This window comes from Belonocnema kinseyi, chromosome 2 (genome assembly GCF_010883055.1).
Source record: "Belonocnema kinseyi isolate 2016_QV_RU_SX_M_011 chromosome 2, B_treatae_v1, whole genome shotgun sequence".
NCBI lineage: Eukaryota > Metazoa > Arthropoda > Insecta > Hymenoptera > Cynipidae > Belonocnema > Belonocnema kinseyi.
In genome coordinates, this window is record NC_046658.1 from 134,325,976 (window position 1) to 134,349,594 (window position 23,619).

The 23,619-nt window shown below is 27.6% G+C and overlaps 1 protein-coding gene across 4 annotated transcripts in view; it reads right to left on the reverse strand.

The window, feature by feature from the left end:
- LOC117168279 (sodium/hydrogen exchanger 9B2) overlaps positions 1 to 23,619 on the reverse strand; it is a 234,645-nt gene that overhangs the window by 192,325 nt on the left and 18,701 nt on the right. For 3 of the 4 annotated variants that reach the window (XM_033353796.1, XM_033353794.1, XM_033353795.1), the window contains exons 2-3: positions 20,929 to 22,253; positions 6,289 to 6,663 (exon numbers count right to left, since the gene is read on the reverse strand). In XM_033353796.1, the coding sequence (XP_033209687.1) occupies positions 6,289 to 6,663; positions 20,929 to 21,260 (707 nt within the window). In that variant the 5' untranslated portion in view covers positions 21,261 to 22,253. Of the gene's footprint in view, positions 1 to 6,288; positions 6,664 to 14,217; positions 14,347 to 20,928; positions 22,254 to 23,619 lie in introns of those variants that run through there. The other variant, XM_033353798.1, reaches the window with a different exon arrangement.

Consider the following 23,619-nt stretch of genomic DNA (forward strand, 5'->3'; position numbering starts at 1 on the left):
GTTAATATATTTATTATTATGAATGCAGTTCTTAAATTGAAATTCCAACATCTTTTTACAGGTGGAAATAAGTGCTGACAAAGATTCTTATCTCCACCAGTTAGTAGAATATGTTCGCTGTGGTAAAAAGGCTCCAGTAAAATGCGATCGAGAAGCCCAGTCAAAAACCTATCGGATTCCAACCAGGTTACCCTATTTGTATCGGAATCCGATTGGGTAACCCGGCCGGGATCCGACCAGCGCAGCGTGACGAAACCAACCAGAATCCGACCGGGCAGCCTGACCAGATTCCGGATACAAGCAGGGCAACCCTGCCGGAATCCGGCCAGAACCCGGGCATAATTTCTACACGGGTAATAGTTTAGAAAAACATATATTTTACATCTAGTAAAAATTTGAATTGATATTTTAGAACCTATTAAAAAATTTTTGTTCCTTTTTTAGAAAATTTTTAAAATGTTGAAAAGCATATAACTTTTTGATGTTTTATCGAATTTGAAAATGTCATTAGGATAATTTTCGATTCTTTTTGACGCGCATCAAGAAATTTGACAAAAATTTCTAAAACTCGTAAACAATTTTTATTCAAATTTTGAAAAAGCTCAAGCTTTGTTAGGTTTTGTCTGATCAAAAAATGCAACTGACATAGTTTTTAAATATATTTTATATCTCGCGATGAATTTAAATGAAATTTTTTTAACCTTTTAGAAAGATATATATTTTTTATATCTCTGAACATTTTCCAAATTTTCAAAAGTATATAGCTTTTCTAATTTTCATTAAAATAAACAATCTTATTTGGATACTTTGCAAGTCTTCTACCCATCTATAAGAAACTTTGACAAAAAAATTTTATTCGAAAAATTTTTTTTTTCACATTTTGAAAAAGCTTTAAATTTTTTAATTTTGGTCAGAAGTATCTGCTTAACGAATTTAGCCTTTCTTTTGGGAGTTGTAAGAAGTGTATCAAAGGCTGACTTGATTGGACAAATCCTTCAAAAATTAGCGTGGCTACAAAATTCAGGTAACCATACATACCGACATACAGACATACATACAGACATACATTACACTCTCATGAATGAGAATGTAAAAATTCTTTTCTTGGACAAAAATAAAAAAGAGGAAAGAAAAATAATAAGACGACCAAATTGACATTGTGGTGGTTGTTCAAATTTGGTCGTCAGATTCTTTGTTCTTCATTTTAAAATTAATAAGTTTTTTCTTCTGCATTTTTTAAATAGTGCAGGTTTATTCCTAAAGAATTAATTTGATTGCATCTACTTTTTGAAGGTTATGTTTTTTGTTTTCTAGAATTTATTTTTCTAGAAACATTCTACCACAATGAATGTAAACAATTTATATAATTTTATCGTAACTATCTTAAACTTTCCGATAAGATATATATTTCTTTTATTATTCAATATAATTCTTCGCTGTTTTCTTAATAAATCAATTCTGCTAGTAGGACAATGATATTTTCAAATAATATCGGTTTTTCTGGCTACAGCAATATTTTATGCAAAATACCTTGAAGAGGATACCTGTATCAAGACGCCTTATTAAATAACAACAAAAATTCAATTTGTATACTGGAAGAGATCACTTATGGATATTTAATACCGTGTTATTGCTTTTTAAATATAAATATATGATAAATCACTTTAACAATGTTAAAGCTCAAGTTTTTATTTTAATTAATTTAAAAATAGAAAATTACAAAATTATACAACAAAAATTTTAAATACAATGAAAAATTAGACAAATCAAATTTTTTGTTTAAAATGGTAATTTTTCGAGCTAGAAATGAGAAAGGGGAAATTCTGTCGCACCATATCCCTTTCCCAGATTCAAGTTTAAATTATTTAAGTTCTTATTTTGATTAATTTAAGAATAGAAATTTACGAAAAACATGGCAATACAAAGTAATAGAAAACAAATTGAAAATATACACAGACTAAAGTTTTTATTTAATTCAAATCAAGAATAGAAATTAACAAAAAATCCAAACATACAAAATAATACAAAATTTTCTTTTTAACAGACAGACTAAAGTTTTCATTCCAATTAATGTAACAATAGAAATTTGCGAAACATATAAAATTGTAAAATAATACAAAATAATACAAAAAATTTATAAATAAAATGGGAAATCAGACACATGAAATTTTTTATTTTAATCATTTTAATTTTTAGAGCTGGAAATGGTAAAGGGGCAATTATTTCGCACCCTACCCTTTTCCCAGCTTTACGCTAAGTTACATTAAGTTCAAATCAAGTTTACAGTTTAAGAAAACTAGTACTAAAATGCGAGATAGTAAAAAAAAAAATTATTAATACTACAATCCGCATCCTTCTCTGTGAGAATTATTTTGTTTTAAAATTTATAATCAAAACTTCTTCTCTATTCATACATAAAATTTGATTAATATAAAGAAAAAAAGTTTTTATGTTTAAAAAAGCCCGTGTAAAAATTCAAATGGGGAACTAGTCTGGTTCCCGAGCATTCGACCCCACTTAAATTCGGGGGCTAGTCGGATCATCTGACTAGCCCCCGACCAGTAGCATCACGGTAGATTAGTCGGGCGCTAGTCAGGTGACCCGACTAATGCTAGTAGGGGCCTGGTCGGGTACTAGTAGGGGTGATTTGATAATACATCCGAGTGAAATATTAACCAAACTCCCCAAAGTTGTGGAATACTAATTTAAAGAAAAAAACTTTAGCTGGAAGGCAGCAATGGAAGAGCTTCGCTCTGAAGGAACCGCCATGTGGGTCACAGTAGTCTCTGATCCAGGTAATTATGCTTCGTTACGTGTGAAGTGCTGTCTTAAACACTCGATGCGTCATTTCTGTTGCGCGAGAGGCGGCACGTCGTGCCCTTGCGGATTTTCTTTAAATCTACCAGTCCAGAACCGCAAGACTCAAATGAAGGTGGTAGCGAAATCTGAACTGTACCGTGCTTAATAGTTTACTACTAGGATAGTGCTCTTCACTGATTAATCAAAAACTTTTTCTCTTTCCAATTTCCACTACATGAAGGATTAGACTTTATTTAAATATGGCAAACCTTTCAGTTTAATTTAAAAATAAGCATCTGTACAAATCTAGAGTCTTATGACTTTCGGCACACTTTTCATCTCCATCTATATTTATTTTTTCCAATATGGATTTTCTTAAAATTCCATACAAAGGTATTTATAAATGTTCCTAGAAATTAGCAATTTTCTAAAAAAATACTACAAAAATATGAGATTACGTCTTTTTGAAGATTTTGATCGTTGTTTTTATAAAAAGTTGATTTTCGTACAAAATTATTAACTTAATGATTATTTATTAAGTATATTTGAAATGAATTTAACATTAATGAATCTTTTCTCCAAAAAACGGTGTAAAGTATTGTTAAATATATTCTTAGTTTTTTAGAATAAAAAAATCATTACGCTTTTTTGGATATTACCTCATTATTTGATAAATCTCGCTGAAAATTCAAACATAAGAATAACCCGACCAGAGCCCAGTGAGCAAAAAGGCCCGACTAGCCCTTGACCAACCACTGACCAGACCCCAACTGAAATTTTGACAACAAAAAGCCCAACTAGCCACCAATTAGTCCCCGACTGGGTACTTTGTCAAAATTAATAACCCGACTAGCCCCCGATTAGTTCCCGACTTGTAATAGGGCCAAATGGGGTTATTTCCACACAGGAGATGTTTTAAGTGCTACGAATGATCATCACTTCCTTACTCTTGAATAAAGTGTATTAATAGTATAGGTTAATAGATTTGCTTCGGATCAAAGAATATTTTCCATTATTGTATCAATTTTTTATTATGTGGTGAAAATAAGTCCTCCAAAGTTCATCAATTTACATCCTGGCCATTGCTGAGAACATTGTATTAGACATTTCTAAACGTTTAATTTAATGAATTAAAATTTTACCAAAATGTTACCATTACAAAGCTTCCTCTATGAGGAAGTAAAATTGATAAATATTATACTTGTATCCAGGTATAGGCCTGTAATGAATCTCTTATAATTTTTTGCCGATTATCGAAAACTCATCATACAGAAAATCATTATGAAAAAAACTATTAGAGTATAATCAGCGATATAATATTTAATACCAAAATATTGAAGAAATTTAACCCAGAATTTATATTCTTTCAGGCAGGATGGGGATGCTCAAGTCACAAAATTGTTTCCTCAAGAAATATGTTCTATACTGACTTTCTTACGCTGACTTTCTTATAATGATTTTCTATAATTAATCCTAAATAAATAAATAATAAATACATTAAATAAATTAATCCTATTAGATATATTCCACATATTGTTAATAGGAAAAACTAATACGAGGTGGATAGCAAAACTTATGAAGTGATATTATTTATAAATGATTCACAAGTAGAGAAAGTATAAGATACCAAATCAAACTTGGAATCTTTATTTTAAAGATACCACTGTTATTAGATGAATCATTGACGTAATTCTTCTTTATATTATACATTTTTAACAAGATTTAATTTTATTCAGAATGTACTCTTTTGATACCAAATGAATATTTACTTTTTTAAATTTTCTGATCCGTTGTTGTAGGACCTTGTGTGTAAATTTTTAAAAACAATAATCAAATACTTATTTAAAAACAATTTTTTTATTAAGGGCATATTCTGCGGCGACAAAGTGATCAAACCAGTTCTCGGTTATGAAATTATTTTTTTTGGTATTCACTAAGTCCAAATGCAATTACATGACGCTCTCAAAGTTTGGATTATAAGAAATTAGATAATAAATTGGGTTTGTATATTAAGACTAAGTAATAATTTAGAGAAAAAAAATCCAAGTAAAAAATAAATGTGTAAAATTATTTATATATTTTCTTGGTCTTCACTACGTTCACCCGGATTGAGATGCAGCTAATATTTCATTTGATGCATTTCAGATTTTTTTTTTATCTAAAAAATCAATTTGAACAATTATAGTTGCACATTCGTTGCAAATCAATAAATAAGTTTCTGCACACGTAACCTGTCATCATTATTGAATCATTTTTAGCAGTTTTTGCGGCGAAATTTTTAATGTCGATAAAGTAGAGATTACGTGACCGCGTGACCACGTGACTCGGTTATGAAACTTTTTGTTGTTGTTCACCATGGCCAAACGCAATTTTATATCGCTTTTACAGTTTGGAATAGAGGAAATATAGGTCAAGTAATCTTTACTTTTTCGACGTAAAAATTTTTTTTTCCTCCGCTACACGGAGAAAAATGTCAAGATATTAATTCACGGAAGCGCGTGATTTTAGAGCTACAATTTTTACGTGATTTAAAGTCTTAGATTCTGTGATCTTAAAGCATAGAATTCGAGACCTGAGAACAAAAAGGCGCGTGGCCTAATGCCTGAGACATCGAGATCTATGCTCTAAGATCAAGTGTTCCGAGATCTTAGTTCTCGCGCCAAAGTTTGATAAAATTAAGGAGCAGGGCTGTGAATTAATCTTCTGAAATTTCTCTTTGTGTACAAATTGCTAAAAATGCTCCAAAAATAATAAAAGGTTACGTATGTGCAGATACTTATTTGTTTATTTGCAACAAATGTGCTAATGTTATTGTTTATATTAATTCGAAGCACAATATCTCAATACATGGGAACAAAGTGAGCACAAAACAATGTAAATAATTTTAGAAATTTATTTTTTACTCGAATTTTTTGTCTTTAAAATTATTACTCAAGCTAAATACAAAAACGCAATTTATTGTCTCGTTTCCTATATTTACAAGGTTCTCTTGGTGCTAGCAATCTAAAAGAAAAAAATACTTTGATGCTCAAGACTAACCTTCGAACAATGTACTTACTTCGTACCGAATAAAACTTTTGATAAAGACATGCAAAATATATTTTCAATGAAATTTAAACAAATTAATCATCAGACAGTGTTGAAACCAAGATTTTCAAGAATCGAAGGAACCAATATAATAGTGAATGCAATTTAATTCCTAGAATTTTGATAACTTCTCAACAGAACAAATTTTTATTTCATCTCAGAAACACCTTGTGAAAAGTCTGGGTAACAACACTAGTTTTTAATATTTCTGTTCATGATGAACACTAAAGAACTTTTGCTTCTAGCCCCAGACACTGTTATCCATTATTCAGATTTCAGTTCGTGTTGTTATCCACCTTGTACTGGTTTCCCCTATCCTAGCCACTAAATTGAAGGTCGGCAATTAGCAGTGAACATTACTAAGTCCAAATTGATGAAAGGATTAGATGAAGCTGGACTTACCGCAAATTGGAGACAACGATACTGTATCTGCCCTCTATGCTGACCCATCCTACATTCTGTAGGAGCATTCCCGTGATGAGCATGCCGATGAGAGCTGGAAGGGTGGTCAGGGAAATGAGCCACCCTCCGAAGTGTGCGGCGATGCAGAGGGCAGCCAAACTGAAGAGAGGATGTCCGGGAGCTGCATCCTCGCCGACAATCGAGTAGACGATGCCCCAGAGTAGAAGGCCCAACAGGAAGAGACATAGGATTCTGGCGAATTTTCTGTAGGTAGGGCAGAAGGGCTGCGGACAAGCTCTTCTCCATCCAGGTGGCTCCCACGATGGGTTGTCATCTCGACCGTGACATCGGGCGCAAAATAAGTAGAGCCACGATCTGAAACCCGAAAAATCTTCATCAATCTCTGAGACTTTTCATCGCGGCTCGTCGAGATCTTGCTCATAGACACTCGTACGATTTGTCAACCGCGAATAAATGTCAGTTATAACATGCCAAAGAAAATTTAGTTTGGTGTACGTGTGATAATGGGTATGATTGTTTGAGTGGAGAAAAGGACAAGAATAAAACAATTTCCACTTTAAATGGTTTGCACATAATTGCTGTGAAGCTGCAGGCTACTATTGATGATTCTAAATAGTGCTTAGAGTTGTGAATATCTTTTTAATTGTTATTGAGTTATTGATAGGATTTCAGAAGAGTTCTCTCCTTGAAAGGTCAAAATATTACCTTTTGCTAATTTTGAGCTAAGTTTGCACTGGCCCCTCCCTCTTATTTTGTAAAATTGAACTTTTTTTTAGAGTTCTCGGTAGATTTAGCACAGCTCCAGATATTAGAGAAATAGTTACGGAAAATTTTATATGCAAAACAGTATTTGAAAAAAAGTTAGCCCTCCGATTTTCAAAAATTCAACTTTTTTCATCGTCCATTAATTTCGGAAAAATAGAAAACGTAAAAATTATAAGGTTTTGATGTTTGAAGTTCCAAAAGTTCTAATAAGAGTTCTGATGCCCCCTACAAAAATTTTACAAAAAAGTCTCAAAAAACTGTGTAATGAAGTCAATATTTAAAAAATTGCGAACTTAAAACCAAACAAAAATTTATCAGATTTGAAAATTTTGATAGTTCCAAAAGTTCTAATTATAGTTCTGACCGTCCATCCCCGCAAGAATTAGATCAAAAAGTCTTATGATGCTTTTTAATCGCATCAAAATTAAAAAAATTGTCATACTTTAAAAAAAAACTTTGAGAAATTAAACAATCTTGTAGCCTTTAAGCAAAACCCGATTTTACGTTTCTACTGATTTTTTTGTACTTATAAACTTCGGTAATAAATTCAAAATTTAAATTAAAAAAAAAAAGATTTGCTAATTGAATTTCATGTGAGATAATAAATGTAATATTGAATTTTCAAACTAAGAAAAGTAAATTTTTTAGGAAAAATATAGTAGTTAAACATTTAAATTTAAAAAAATGTTTTAAATGACAAAAAGCTAATTTTCTACAAAATAGTTAATTTTGTTAACAAAATTATTGAACTTTCGGGATGAAATGGCGAATCTTCTATATAAAACAGTTGAAATATAAATTTAAAAATATGAAACTTGGATAGAAAAGTTAATTTTATATCCAAAAAGACGAATTTCCAACAAAATACGATAAATCTTAGCCCAAAAGTTCAATTCAACAAAAAATTGAATTTTTAGTAAAAGAATAACCTTTTTCGACAAGAAATGGAATAGAAATTTCTAACTAAATGGATCAATATTTAATTAAAATTTTAAATTTTCAACCAAAAATGCATTATTAAGCAAGTAGTTCAACTTTGAAACCTCATTGTTGAATTTATAAAAAAAAGATGATTTTTTTAACAAGAATATTAATTTACTATCAAAAAATACGAATTTTTAATTTAATTCAAGAATTTTTGAATAAAAAGTTGAATTTTAATTAAACAAGATTAATTAAAAAAAAGATTAATTAAAAAAAAGATTAATTAAAAAAGAAAAAATATGTGTTTTCAATAAAGTTCAAGAATTCTCAACCCAAAACAAAAAAATTTTGAACTAATTTTAATAAAATTCAATAATTTTCAACCAAAAATTGGAGTTTTCAATTAAAAAATATGAATTTTTAAGCAAAAAGAATAATTTACTAGAAGTGTTTTTAAAGATGTGTTTTCAATAAAGTTCCAGAATTCTCAACCCAAAAGATGAATTTTTAAAAAAGAAATTATTTTTTCATTTTTAAGAACATAGTTCAACTTTGAAACCTAGTTCTTAAATTATTAAACAAAAATACTGATTTTAATTTTTTTATCGAAAAAACTAACTTTTAATAAAACTCAAGAAGTCTCAAATAAAAAGTGGAATTTTCAACTAAAAAATTTGAATTTTTAAACAAAAAGAATAATTTACTAGATGTGTTTTTAAATATGTATTTTGAATAAAGTTCAAGAATTCTCAACCCAAAAGATGAATTTAAAAACAAAATTATATTTTTAATAACATAGTTTAACTTTGAAACCTAGTTCTCAAATTATTAAACAAAAATATACATTTTCTGCCGAAAAAAATAAGTTTTTAATAAAATTCAATAAATATCAATCAAAAAGTCGAAGTTTGAACTAAAAAATATGAATTAAAAAAAAACGATCAATTTACTGCAAAAAAAGACGAATCTTTAATTAAATTACAAAGTTCTTAACCAAAAAATTTAATTCCTAAATAAAAAGATTAATTTAATACAAAACAGATGAATTTTTAATCACATTAAAAAATTCTTTACCAAATAGTTGAAGTTTTAACTAAAAAAGGTGAATTTCTAAACAAAATGATTTATTTTCCACTAAAAACATTCATCATCTGGAAACGTACTAAAAACTTTACCATATGTACTTTTAGAAAGGAAATCGTAAACTGTCATGAGAGTTGTTTGCGGAACTCTTCCATAATGGGGCCAGAACTCTAATTGGAAATCTTGAAACGTCACTTTTTATTCTTAAAAAATCTTTATTATCTTTAAAGTGTTGTAGTTTTTTTTAAAATGTTGACATAAGTGTCATTGGAAAGTGCTATTCAACTTTTTGGTATAAATCTTCTGGGGCGCTAATAATACTCTGATAAGAACTTTTTCAACTCAATTTCTTTTTCATTTGAAGATGTTTTGCTATCTTAAAAGCACAGTAGTCCTTTGAATTTTTATGTGATCGAAAAGTGTCATGAGAGTTTTTAGTAGAACTCTTGAAAGAGCAAATGGAACTCTAATCAGAACTCTTGGTACTCAACTATTTCAAATTAGACAAATTTTAGTTATATAAAGTGCTGTATTTTTCGATTTTATATGTGATCGAAATTCGGCATAAGAATTTTGTGTAGAACTCTTATTAGAGAGAATAAAACTCTAATCAGAGCTCTTGGTACTCAACCATTTTTAAATTGAAAATTTTTTCTTTTCTCTAAAATGCTGTACTTTTTGAAATTATTACGTAATCGAAAACTGTTATCACACTTTTCGGTAGAACTCTTTCGGAATCCTATAAGAACTCTTACAATTTTTAAAATTTCAAAATTCAAATTTGTTTTTTAAAGTTCCATAGTTTTTAGAATTTCGACTTCATTTGGAAATATTACAAGACCTTTTCAAAATTCCAGGGGGGGGGGGAATAGAATTCTAATCAAAACTGTTGGTAGTCAACAATTCTAAATTCGAAAGATTGCACCTATCTCTAAAATGCTGAACTCTTGGAACTCTCAATATTTTTCAATTCGAAAAAGAACTCTTGTGTTGAGGGAGAAAGGGGGTGAAGTTTTGATTGAAATTTTTGGAACACTAAACTAAAAAATGTTGAATTTTAAAAAGTTTAAAAGGGTACTTTTAATAAATTGTTATCTATACGTAAAAAGGTGGGAAAAGAAATTTTGTGTTTTTAGGTTTGACGAAATTATTTTGTTGCCCTCATAAAATGAATCGCACTACTATGTATAAATACAGAATAAATTTCTTCAAGTGACACTACCTACAAGTAGGTGTGAATATAGCGGAAATAATTACTGCATATTTTATGTGGGAAAGCTTGGTGGACATAAGGGAAGTGTACATGAGTTTAGTTTGAAGGTTATTTTATTTAACAACTCTTACAGCATTCTAGAAAGTGCAATATTTTCATACTTGTCTATTGCATATAATTTATAATTCAAATAAATGAATTGACAGACTTTAGTTTATAACATTTCAATATTTGTTTTTCAAAACACATAAAATTCTTTAAAATTTCCCAGAGAAGTTCTGCTGGAAGGATTGAATTTCTGGCGGATTCTGGTTTCCTGGAACCCATTTTTGAAAAAGTTAATTTTTTTAATAATGAGATATGGAATTTTAAATTCTTTTGCGGTACAATGCTTCGAAGTAACTTTTTAAATTAATTTATTATCAAATTTAATTATTTCTCACATCATAAAGTATGATGAAAACCATTTATTAAAATTTTATTTTGAAAATGAAGCTTTTGAATACACCTGATAATTTATTTCTATTACATATTTGTCGAAACTGAATTTTAGGATTTAAGTTATTTTGAGGAAACTATAACAGTAAAAAGAAAATTAGAAATTATATTGACAAGCTTGATTAAAAAAAAAAATTTCGCTTGGTGGGTCTTTTCAAAATATACAAAAATAATTAATTGCCTTTTTGAAAAAATAAGCAACTTTTATCATCAATTTGTATTGAAATTCTAATTTTATAATTTCTTCAATGAAAAATTGACTTTTTTAACCTTCTGGTTAAATTTGGTTAAGCTCCATCGTGTTTAAAAACTTCGTAAAAAAAAAATATTGCAAAATCCATTGTGTTTGATAGAATGCACGTGGTGTTCCTTTTACAAGGTTTTTTATACCTCACATGATTTCATTAAGAATTCTCTTTATAAGGAAATCGTTATTGACCGAATTGAATATTTTATGAGCTCTAAAGCTTCCATGAAGATCAATACATTCACATTTAGGTCCGTTGCCCTCAGCATGTTTAGTATATAATATTATTATTTATATTTTTTTTGCCAAAAATTAAGAGTCGTACATAAACTGCTTTAAAAATGTTAGACTATCCCCCCCCCCCCAACACTCGCTGAGTAACCTGGCCCAAAATTCAAAAAAAATATATGAAAAAGAGTGATTTTCATGAAAATAGGGTAATTTCTCTGACATAAAATAAATTTGAATTCTATATTAAATTCAATATAAAAAATTTTACTGAGATTTCAAGGTGAAATATGTATTGAATTTTTAATAAGCGAGATTAATTTTCTAACCAGAGATAAACTTTCAATGAAAGACATGAATTTTCAACTTACCAATGATAATTTTCTAAACAAAAATGGAATAATCAAATTTTTAGAAAAAAAAAAGATTTTTGTATATAAAAAAAGAATTATCAACAGAATGTTAAATTTCAAAACCATAGAGGTGAATCTAAAAAATATGAACTATTAAGAAACTAGTTTAACGTTTAAATAAGTGGTGGAATTTTCAAATGAAAATGATTAATTTTTAACTAATTAATTAAATTTTAAAATGAAAATACGAATTTTCAACAACGCACATCAATTTTCAACAAAGTGGTTAAATTTCAAAGCCAAAAGAACGAACTATCTAAACCTTTGAATTTTTAACCGGAAAAAATTACTTTTTATATTTTTCAACAGAAAAGTTTATTCTTTTCCAAACAGTTTAACTTTTATCAAAATGATTTAATTCTTAACCGAATAGTGAAATTTTCTATCAAAAAGATAAATTTTCAACAAAAAGTAAATGCTCTGAAACAAAAAAAAATTACAACAAAATACGTTCATTTAAAAACAAAACTGTTGAATTTTAAAGCCAGAAGGAAGGAAGCATCTACAAGATCGTTGAATTTTCAATGAAAAAATATGATTTTTTATCCAAAAAAATCATTTTCTACAAGAACCCTAAATTTTCATCAAAATAGTTTAATTTTAACCAAAAATGTGATTTTTTAGCCATAAAGTTAATTTTCAAACCCATACTTTATTTTCTACCGAATTCTTGAATCATCAACCAACTCAGATGAATCTAGACCCAAACAGTTGCATTTTAAATAAAGATGTATGAAGTTTTAAAAAAGAAGAACAATTTTTGACTAAAACAGACAAAGTTTGAACAAAATACATGAATCATAAAAAATAGATGATATAGTTAGTTACATTTTTAGTTCAAAAAATAAATTTATAAACAAAAAGACAAATGTGAACTAAATTAATGATTAAAAAAAATTATTTAAAAACAAGAGTTCAACTTAAAAGAAGATTTTTAATCCGGAAGGTTAATTTTTTAAATAGGAATAGTTTAATTTTAAACTGAGGAGATGGATCTTAAAAAAATATGAATTTTTAATAAACTAGTTTGAAAGATTAATTTCTGTCTAAGTAGTTAAATTTTTAAACAATAACAAATTTTCCAGCAATTTTTGAATTTTAGAACCAAAAGGATGAATTATCTATAAAACAGTTGAATTTTCATCCCGAAAATAGGATGATTTTACAAAAAACATAATTGTTTACCATGAAGTTGATTTTTTACCAAAAAAGTTTAATTTTAAATAAAAAATTATAATTTCCAGCCGTATAGTTTAATTGCCTACCAAATCGCTTAATTCCCAACTATACCAGATTTATTTAGACCCAAACAGTTGCATTTTTAAACCAAAAGAATGAATTTCGAATTAAGAAAATTTATTTTTGGCCAAAAAAGATTTTTTTAACCACATGCAATTTTTAACTAAAAATAAAATAGTTACATTGTTAGTCATTAAAATAAATTTTCATTAATAAACAAACGAATTTTCATCTAAAATTATGACGCTTAAAAAATTGAATTTTCTACACAAAACTGTATTTTCAACTAAAAAATATGAATTCTTAATGAAAAAAGTGTTTTCAGTCAAGAAATACAAAAAAAAATGTCTATCCGAGTATAATTTTAGAAAAAAAATTTTTTCAATAGAAGAAGGAAATTTCTAAAGACTATTTATTTTTTTAGTTTATTTACTTTTATTTTCACACGAATAAAATTTTTCTGAGATATAAAATATATTTAAGATTTCCTCAAATACCTTTCAAACTGACCCGAATTATTCCTAAAATTTATAATATACATAAAAAAGAACAAATCCCTTGAAATCTTCCAAAATCTTTTTTGACAATACTCATTAAAAATTTTTTAAGAGTATTGAGAAATTTTGTTCAATTATTGAAACCATTAAATTTGTTCAGAAATTTAAATTATTTTCGATTCTTTTTCGAACTGAAATTCAGTGAACCCAGCAGCCTTTTTCAGCTCTCCTTATCTCCACGAAAATATTTTGTATGCGTCCACTGAATTTCGGCAAACTCAGAAACCGTCTTTTTGAAAACCCTACAAAATTTAAAAAAATTATTCAAATTTTCTTGATTATTTTTTGACACTTTAAAACAATCTAAACTTAAAATTAGTCTTGTGAAATAAATCTAAATCCTTAAGAAAAATTCCAGAAATACTTAATATCTCTACTGATAATTTCTTTGATACCAATACCAAAAATTTGAGAATCATAGTGTGATACCAAAATGTTTAAAACAGAAATATTATTCTCAAATCCAAAAAAATAATTTAAAATTGAAATTTTTAAAAATTAGTAATGTTTTCAAACATTCAGAAATAAATTTCATCGTCACCAAAAAACTACAATTTCAAAATATATTATACATTCTTTATAGGCCAACATGGGTAAAAAAGGGATGATTTCTTTAAGCATTTTTTTTTTTTACTAAAATAATAATTATTCTCATACTTGAAAAAAAATTCTCAGTAACACAATGTTAAACTATTTTAGTCACTTATGTATAAACTTCCGTCAAAAGAAAAAAAATCTTACCTGCTGACTCCAGCAACCATTTTGCAAAATATATTTTAAAAAACAGTTTCTTCCTCTACATTAATCCGTAATCACTGCGACTTTTTTAGATTAGATTCGTATGCACAATCATTAATCAATTACTTTCATGAGGCTATCTTACAACTGTCTCAATGACCTAAAATCCGATTCTTTCAAAAGTAAACAAAAATTATTCACTATGAATCACATGAAATAACAGATACGTTTGTATACACAGATCCTCTTCGATAGGACGATTAGGTATGCGATATCGCATAGAACTGTCTCTATCGCGTTCCAGATGACTCTATCAGAATCACGTAATAATGACATCATTGGAACATTTCTTAAAATTAGGGGAAATCCATTTTTTTAAAAGTGATATTTAGTGGAAATCTGTAACGATTTTTTTTAGAGATTTCCAAGATTTAGACGAGATTTCCGGGAGTTCCGAGATTTCTGAAACTGCTCGTGATCGGAACTTATGTAGGATTCTCCTTGAGAATCACAGACTCGGTTAAACTCGGTGGCTTACGGATTCCGTCGGCTGTTTGTTCCACGCCAAAGAATGTGTGTCGGAAGGTTCTACACCACTTCGTTTCTATTCGCTCTTGGATAGAGATTTCCAAGATTTCTACACGATTGCTAGATTGGTTCGAGATTTCCAATAGTTCCTCCGAGAGTTCCTCCAAGAGTTTTCTTACAATTTTTCGCGGATCAATTTGAGGTGTCTGAGTAAGTAGCCCCTCGCGCAAGCCCCATGAAGTTTAATACTTGTTTTCCATGAGAAAAAGACGACCTTTTTGCAAACTTTATTCAGAATCGTTAATATAAGCGGAATTAAGTTGAAAATCAACATTTTTTCTCATAATTAGCCATAAAATATAAATCAAATTTTATTTTGCAATTGTCACAATTGTCATAGAATGTCACGGTTTTTTTTAAGGAATCCTAAGTTTTTGGCTCATTTTCAATCAGAGTGAGGTAATAGTTAATTAATTTTTACTAAAATAATTGTATCAACCTTTTATTATTATTTTTAACAATATTCTCCTAAACTAATGATAAAATTTTTATTAATTTAAACAAATTTTCCACTTTTTGTCCAATTTTTAATTATAGAGAGTTAATAAATAATAATATTTCATGTCAATAATGCTAGAGAGTTGCGGTTTTTTTTAAATTTGCAATTATTTGTCTACTTTTCACTAAGGTTAAGTTAATAATTAATTCAATTTAGCAAAATGAATTATTTAAACTAATTATGGTTGATTATAACTATCTATTTTTGAATAAGGCTAGATAGTTGCAATTTCTTCTGAAATCTTGAAGATTTCAGCTACTTTTCACTTAGCTCAGTAACAAATAATGCAAATTACCAAAAAACATTGATTGAATCAAACAATTACTGTTTATAATTATCTTCTCTTTGATTAATGGTAGAAAATTGTTATTTTTTACTAATTTTTGAAACATATCCAATTTTTGATTAGAATGAGTTAAATAATTAATTAAAGTTAAAAAAGTTAATTGCTTAAACCATTAATTATTATTGCTAATAATATGCAATTTGAGTAAACTAGACAGTTGCGATTTTTTTCTAAAATTGACCAATTATACACCTATTTATCACATAGAGTGAGTTAATAATTCATTTAATTAAACAAAAATAATGATTTAAAGAAATTAGTAGTATTGTTTATAAGTATCTTCTTGTTTATTGATGCCGGATAGTTGCGGTTTCTTCTGAAATGTTTAACTTTTCATCCACTTTTTAAATATTAAAGTAACAAATAACTAAAATTCACAAAATAATATTTCCTTAAGTAATTCATTATTGTTTAAAACAATTTCCTCTTCTAGATCAATGGTAAAGATATTCAAATTTTTCATGAATTTTCCATTTTTTTTAAATTTTCAAGTAAAAGGAATTTATTAATTATTTAAAGTTAATTAATTTCATTATTCAAACAAATTATTATTGTTGTTAATAGTATTCCATTTAGATACTGCTCAAATTTGGCGTTTTTTTCGGAAATTTACAATTATTTGTCTACCTTTCACCTAGGGTTTGTTAATAATTATTCCATTTAGCAAAAATAATTATTTAAATGAAAGTTTATGACTTGTGCAAGTTTTGTTTTGAATTAAATTATTGCAAGACATTAAGGTAATTCTTGACTATTGTTTATTTAAAAGGGTAAAAGAAAAATTTGGAATTGCACATATTTTAACATCCCCCCCCCCCCTCTAGCAAAATATATTTACGAAAAAGAAAGGAATCTATTATATTTTTTTTCTCTCTAATGTTTATTTATTTTTTGCCAATAACTAAAAAGAAAAAACTTTCTGGTACTTATCTAAGAGGATCTAGCATTAATATGGATAAGTATAGTTATTAACAATAATAATTTGTTTAAATAATTATTTTTTCTCAATTATTTAGGTATTTAGTTACTTCAAGCGAAAAAAGAAACCACCAGTTTTAAAAATGTATGAATAATAAACTTTGATAGTTATAAACAATAATAATTTATTTCAACAAATATTTTTGCTTAATTAATTTAAATACTTATTCACTCCAAGTAAAAAGTATACCGAAAGTTGAAAATTTCAGGGAAAAATGTAATTTTTAGCATCAATCAAAGATATTATTATTCAAAATGTAAATAAATTCTTTAAACTATTATTTTTGAAAAAAACGCAATTTTCTATCTCTGTTCTAAAATTAAATAGCTAAAAACAATAAATTGTTTGAAGAATTTCTTTAATAATCTATTTCTTAGTATGAAGTTGTATTTTATGTATTATAAACAATTTTCCCAAAAAAGCGAAAAAAAAAGAAAATTAGCGCCAAAAACCCTCACGACCTATTTTTCACTTATGGGATTTTTGTTATTCTATGAAATTGACTTATTTGGGTGATATTTGAAAATTAACATTTTATTCGCATAAGAAATGGATTTCTTCTTTTGTGAATTCGAATAAATTTCTAGGCGTTATGCATGAAAACTCGAAATCAAAATTATAATGCATTGTGGACCACCCCATTGATGAAATATTTTGAATATAAATTATTTCATTAAATATTTTTTTTAATTTAAAGAAAATCTGTTATGGTTGAAATATCATCAATCATACTTTTCGTTAAGAATCAAATTTCTTTCTTATAAAATTCAACAACCTGGTAGAAAGTTTAACTTACTTATTGTTAAAAATCTTTCTTGTTTGTATGAGAATTTATAGTTGTAATTCAAAATTTAGCTTCCGAGTGAAAAACCATACTATTTGGTAGAAAATTCGTGCATTTTTTTCAATATTTTCATTTTTTTCTGGAAATACGTCTTTTTTAATTGAATTTAGCTTATTTTTAATTTAAATTAAAATAATTTTTTAATGAAATATCAATTATTACAGGTTTTGTTGAGAATCCATATTTTCGAGTAGAAAATTCTACTGCTTTGTAAAAAATTCATCTTTTTGGATTTAAAATTCAAGAATCTAATTAAACATTGAATTATATAGTTGAAAATTAACATTTTTGTTTAAAAATCTCATTTTTGGGCTATAACTTCATCTTTTTGGTTCAATATTCAAATATTTTGGTAGAGCTTTTCACTATATAGTTGAAAATGAAACTATTTATTTGAAAAATTAAGTACGTGGTAAAAAAATAACTTTGCTGTAGAAAATGTATAGTTTTAGGTGAAACATTCAACTGTATTATTGAAAATTCATCCATTTTGCAGAAAATTCGTTTTTTTGTTTCTTAAAAAATTAATCGTTTTTTTAAATACTCTGTTGGATGTTCGTCTATTTTGATTTATTTTAAATTGTATATAAATATATTTTTTTAAGTGAAATTAATGTTTTTGGCAACTGTTTCGGTAGAAATTCATTTTTCAGTTCAAAAATAAATTTTTGTTTGAATTTAAAATTTACAATAATTCCAATCAAGAAGCTTTTTAACCAAAAATAAAATAAACAGATTTTTCCAAAAAATAAAACAATTTTCAACCAAAAAGTTCATTCATGACCAAATACTCAAATGTTAAACTAAAAACAATGATTCTTTAATAAAAGAAATACATTTTTTACAACTAAGTAGTAGAATTTTTCGACAGAAGCCAAAGAAATCATTACTTTCAGCACAATAGTGAACAATAATTTTAAAGTTTCTAACTTTAAATGTAAGAGTTATATTTCGAAAAAAATAAACATTCATTCTCAATAAAAAAATCGGATTTACAACAAAAAAATTGAATTTGTAATAAAAATAGATTGTTAAGTCAATGGAAAAAATTTTATCCGCAATTAAAAATTTTCAACAAAATATTAGATGTTTATATAAATATATAAAACAAAGTTCAGTAGGAAACTTCAATTTTGAATAAAATAGGTTGTTTTGTAACAAAATAGTTGAGTTCTCTATCCACAAAGACGAATTTTTAACACAAACTAGTTGCATTTTCAACGTGAGAATGTGCATTTTCTGGAAAAACAAACAATTTTTAAACAAAAAGTAGAATTTTCTAACAGAATAGTTGAGTTTTCAACCAAAAAGACCAATTTTAAACAAACAACTTGAATTTTTAAATATCAATATAAATTTAAAACAGCAAACTTGATTTTCAACTGATATTGAAAGAGTTCAATTTTAAAAGAAAAAAATTAATTTTCAACCAAAAAAATAAACGAATGCCGAACAAAGTACTTGAAATTTTAACAAAGAAAGATTTCTCAGTAAATAAAAAAAATTTCTTTCGAAATGTTAAATTTTCAACCTAAATAGAAGATTTTTCTTCAAGGCGATTTAATTTTCAAATAAAGAAATTTGAATTTTCAACATAAAAATGTTCATTTTCGAATGAAAAGTTGAATTTACTACAAAAATATTTGAGTTTTTGGCCCAAAGATGTGATTTTTCAAAAGAAAATAGAATAGTCACATTTTTAGTGCTAAAAATAAATCTTAACCAAAAAAAAAAACTAACGTCCAACGAAATATAATATTTATAAGAAAAAAGCTTCAGTAGAAAAATTCAATTTTGAATAAAATGTTTTAATTTTATAACGAAATAGTTGAGTTTTTAATCAAAAAAATAAATTTTCAAAAAAACATTTGAATTTTCTAACAAAATAATTCACTTACTACCACAAAAGACCCATTTCTAAAAGAATCATTGCATTCTCAAAGGAAAAATATGAATTCGCCACAAAAAACTTAATTTTCAACCAAGATCTTTAATTTTTTAACCAAAATAACAAATTTGAAATCAAAAAGTTTTTCAATGAAAAACTGACAAGTTCAATATTCGGTTAAAAAATAAATAAAGAATTTGCGTTTGCATTTTGCATTTTTAAATAAAAATGGTTTAATTTGATAACAAAATAGTTGAGTTTTCAATCTAAAAAGATAAATTTTCAACAACCTAGTTGAATTTTCAACGCAAGAATGTGAATATGGAAAAACAAATTTAACCAAATAGTAAAATTTTCTAACATAATAGTTGAGTTTTCAACCAGAAAGACAAATTTTGAAAAAATGTTGAAATTTTAAATTTAAATTTAAATATAAATTTGAAACAAGAAACTTGATTTTCAACTGAAAATTAAGGAGTTAAATTTTTAAAGAAAAAATTTAATTTTAAAGCAAGGAACCGAATTCTCAAGAAAGAGATTGAAAGCTAAAAAAAAGTTTTGTCACTCACTTAAAAAAATTGTATTTGATATGTTAAATTTTCAACTTGAATATAATATTTTTCTTTAAGAAGGTTTTATTTTAAACTTAAAAATAACGATTTTTCAAATAAAAATATAAAAGTCACATTTTCAGTGCTAAAAATAAATTTAAAAAAAAACTAGCTTTCAACAAAATATAATATTTATAAAAAAAAAACAAATGTCAATAGAAAACTTTAATTTTATAACAGAGTAGTTGAGTTCTCTATCCAAAAGACAAAATTTTAACAAACTAGTTGAATTTTCAACGTAAGAATGTGAATTTGCCAAAAAAAGGTAATTTTTAAACAAATAGTAGAATTTTCTAACAGAATAGTTGAGTTTTCAACCAGATAAATGAATTTTCAATGAAAAGATGAATTTTTAAATTTAACTTCAAATAAAAATTTAAAACAAAAAACTTGATTTTCAACTGAAAATGACAGTTTAATTGTAAAAGAAAAAATTTAACTTTAAAGTCAAGAAACGAATTTTCAAGAAAGTGATTGAAAGCTAAAGAAAAAAAGATTTTTCACTCAATGAAAAATATTGTATTCGATATGTTAAATTTTCAACCTGAATAGAAGATTTTGCTTCAAACAGGTTTAATTTTAAAATTAAAAAATTTCAATGTTCAAATAAAAATATAAAAGTCACATTTTCAGTGCTAAAAATAAATTTAAAAAATCCAAATTCCAACAAAATATAATACTTATAAAAAACAACCAGTTTCAGTAAAAAAAACCTTTAAGTTTGAATAAAATGGTTGAATTTCACAACAAAATAGTTTAGTTCTCAATCTAAGAGAACAATTTTTAACAAAACAGTTGAATTTTCTACCAAAATAGTTTAGTTTCTCAACGTTACCTCAGACACTTTGCTAGTTTCATTGCAAAAAGCACTGTTTTTTTGAAATGATAAATTAAAGAGAATTCTAGTTTAGGTTTATTCTGAAAGAGTGAAATTTGAATTTAAAAATAAAATAACTCACCTCTCGAGCTCCTCGGAGTATTCGACTTTGTCTCTGATGGAGCTGGATAAACTGAACGCAGACTTCTTCCTGCCATTGAGTCTACCGTTCTCTAGGTCGAACTTGTACTGAGGTATATTTTCCACACTGCCACAGTGACTACCTCCGTGGTGTAAAATCGACTTTCTTCGTACAGGCTCTGAATGTTCAGAACTAGCACTAATGCGCCTGTGATTGTTGTGGCTGTTATGATCGAAGGCCGGGTTGTCCACCCCGATAATCTGTTCACTAATGGACACTCGTCTCTTCATCAGCTCCTCGCCGGGCCTCGTCCTCACTGTCTCGTTCTCCATTTCAACTGCCTACAAATTCAATCTACCAATTCACCAATTTACTGATTTACTTATTCACCGGTCACAAATCGATGGTCACGAGTCTAACTTCTTCACGTCACTTGTTGTCTTTTCTGATGATCACCTCCTAATGTCTTCGGACGATACCGTCTCTTGCACGATTTACGTCTATCACACCTTGGCCTACTTTTCCATCAGCCAAGACCTTCCAAGACTGCTGGAACTTATTTTCCGCAGCTTCTTATTTTTTTAAAATTATTTTCGAGAACAAAAAACTGATCCTCCTAGTGTCTTCAGAAGGTATCATCCCTTGTAGAGTTGATATCTTTCACAGCTTGGCCTTCTCCATCCAGCAAGACCTTCTAAGAGTGTTGGAACTTATTTTCTGCAACTTATTATTTCCAGCTTATTTTTCAAACTTTTTTTGAGATGAAAGGGAGAAGGGAAGAGAAAGAGAAGTTCTGGTCCAAGAAAAAAGGATTTTCTGCCCATTGGCATTTCCCTCTTTAACTGGTGCTGGGTCTCAGATACCCTAAACTTCGATCTCACTTGATGGCTGGTATTACTCTGTATTTCTGGTATCTTACTGGATGTCTGGTATCCCACTAATGTCTGGAAGCTCACTGATTGCGGAAAAAATTCCAACTTGTTGATTGGTAAACGTCGAGATTTGTTGAAGCAGACAGGCAAACTGATGGCGACGCCGCGCTGGTCGTGATAATTATCGCGATGCAGGATGGGCAGTGGCAATTGACAGTCCGGACGGGCCTCTCCCACACGTGCCCTTATACGTCAGACTATTTTATTTCACACCACGAGAATCCGAACGTTTCACTTAGAGATAATCAGGTGCCAAACACAAAAGTGTCAAAACAAACACAAATTTGCCACTTGGTACTAAATAGCTGCTTTCTAGCACTTTCTGTTCTACTTGCGCAGCATTTTGTCAGTTGCATCCGAAATAGTTTATACTGATTGGTTTATCACATTTCCCTAATTTTCCATTTATAAATTAAAGTTCACATTTGTGGTAAGGGGTCATCCATAAATTAGGTAAGACAATTAGGTAGATGGGGAGTTTTATGACATTTTATTGTTTATGATAAGAGAGGGGTGAAGGAATTAAAGGTCTTACGTTAGGAAAATGTTTAATAACAAAAAAATCTGAAGATATTACAACCTTGAAGAAAGTTTATCAGAAAATCGATCTGTTCCATTATAAGTATTGCCTTTTCAACAAAATGAATGAATTGTTCAGAAAAAAACTGTCAAAACTGGATTTAGTGTCGGTTTTAGGGCTGACAATGACCATAAATCCATGGTTTTGGAACTGTTTTGTTTTTTCCTGTTTGTATCTCTGGTTTGTCACGCTTGAGTGAACACAGCACGTCTCCCACAGTCTTCGCCGCGTGGCGTGAATTTTCAGAAGCACTGAATCCAGAATCACTTAATCCAGATTCAACTGAATTTGATTTTTTTTAAACGAATTTTAAACTAGATTGATTAATTTTCTCATAAAAAAAACTAATCTTATACGAGCGAGTTAAATGCTCAAATAATTAGTTAAATATTCACCTAAAATGATACACGCTCAATCAAAAATCGAAAAATTGAAAATTCAGCTAAAGGAAGTAAATTTTCAACCAAAAAACCAATTTAAATAAAAAACCCAATTTGTTACCAAAAAGATGAATATTCTAACAGAATTTTTTTAGCAATTTAGTTAAATTTGCAGCCAAGTAATTGAATTTTCAATGGAAAAAAAAATTTTAACGAAAAATATAGGGTTCGTATTTTAACCACTAAAGGTTTTAATTTTGATTCTAAGATATTTAAATTTATTGAACAAAAAAGAACAGAAAAAAATAAATAATAAAGAGTTCTAAAAAATAGTTTAATTTCGACCAAGCAACAATTTTTCGTAATTAACAAAAATTCTATTCATGAAGTTCAATTTTTGGGCAAAAAGACGAATTTTCTACAAAAAAGGGTAATTTCCATTCCGAATATATGAATTTTCAACAAATAAATTAGAATTTAATCAATTAATTGAGTTTTCTACTAAAAATTTTGAGTTTTGAAAGCAAAAAAATTGTAGTTTTAATAACATAGGTTAACTTTTGAAAAAAATTTTAATTCCCACCAAAATAATTAAATTTTTTACTGAAAACCATTATTCGGTCAAATATAGAATGAATAGATTTTTAATAAAAAGAATTAATTTTTAACGAAAATGGTCAACTTTAATTTTCGGCTAAGCTGTTGTATTTATACTTTCAAATAAGAAAGTACAATTCTTAATCTTAAATCGAAAATCTAAATTTTCAAAAAAAATTAATTTTCATCCAAAGTTGAATTT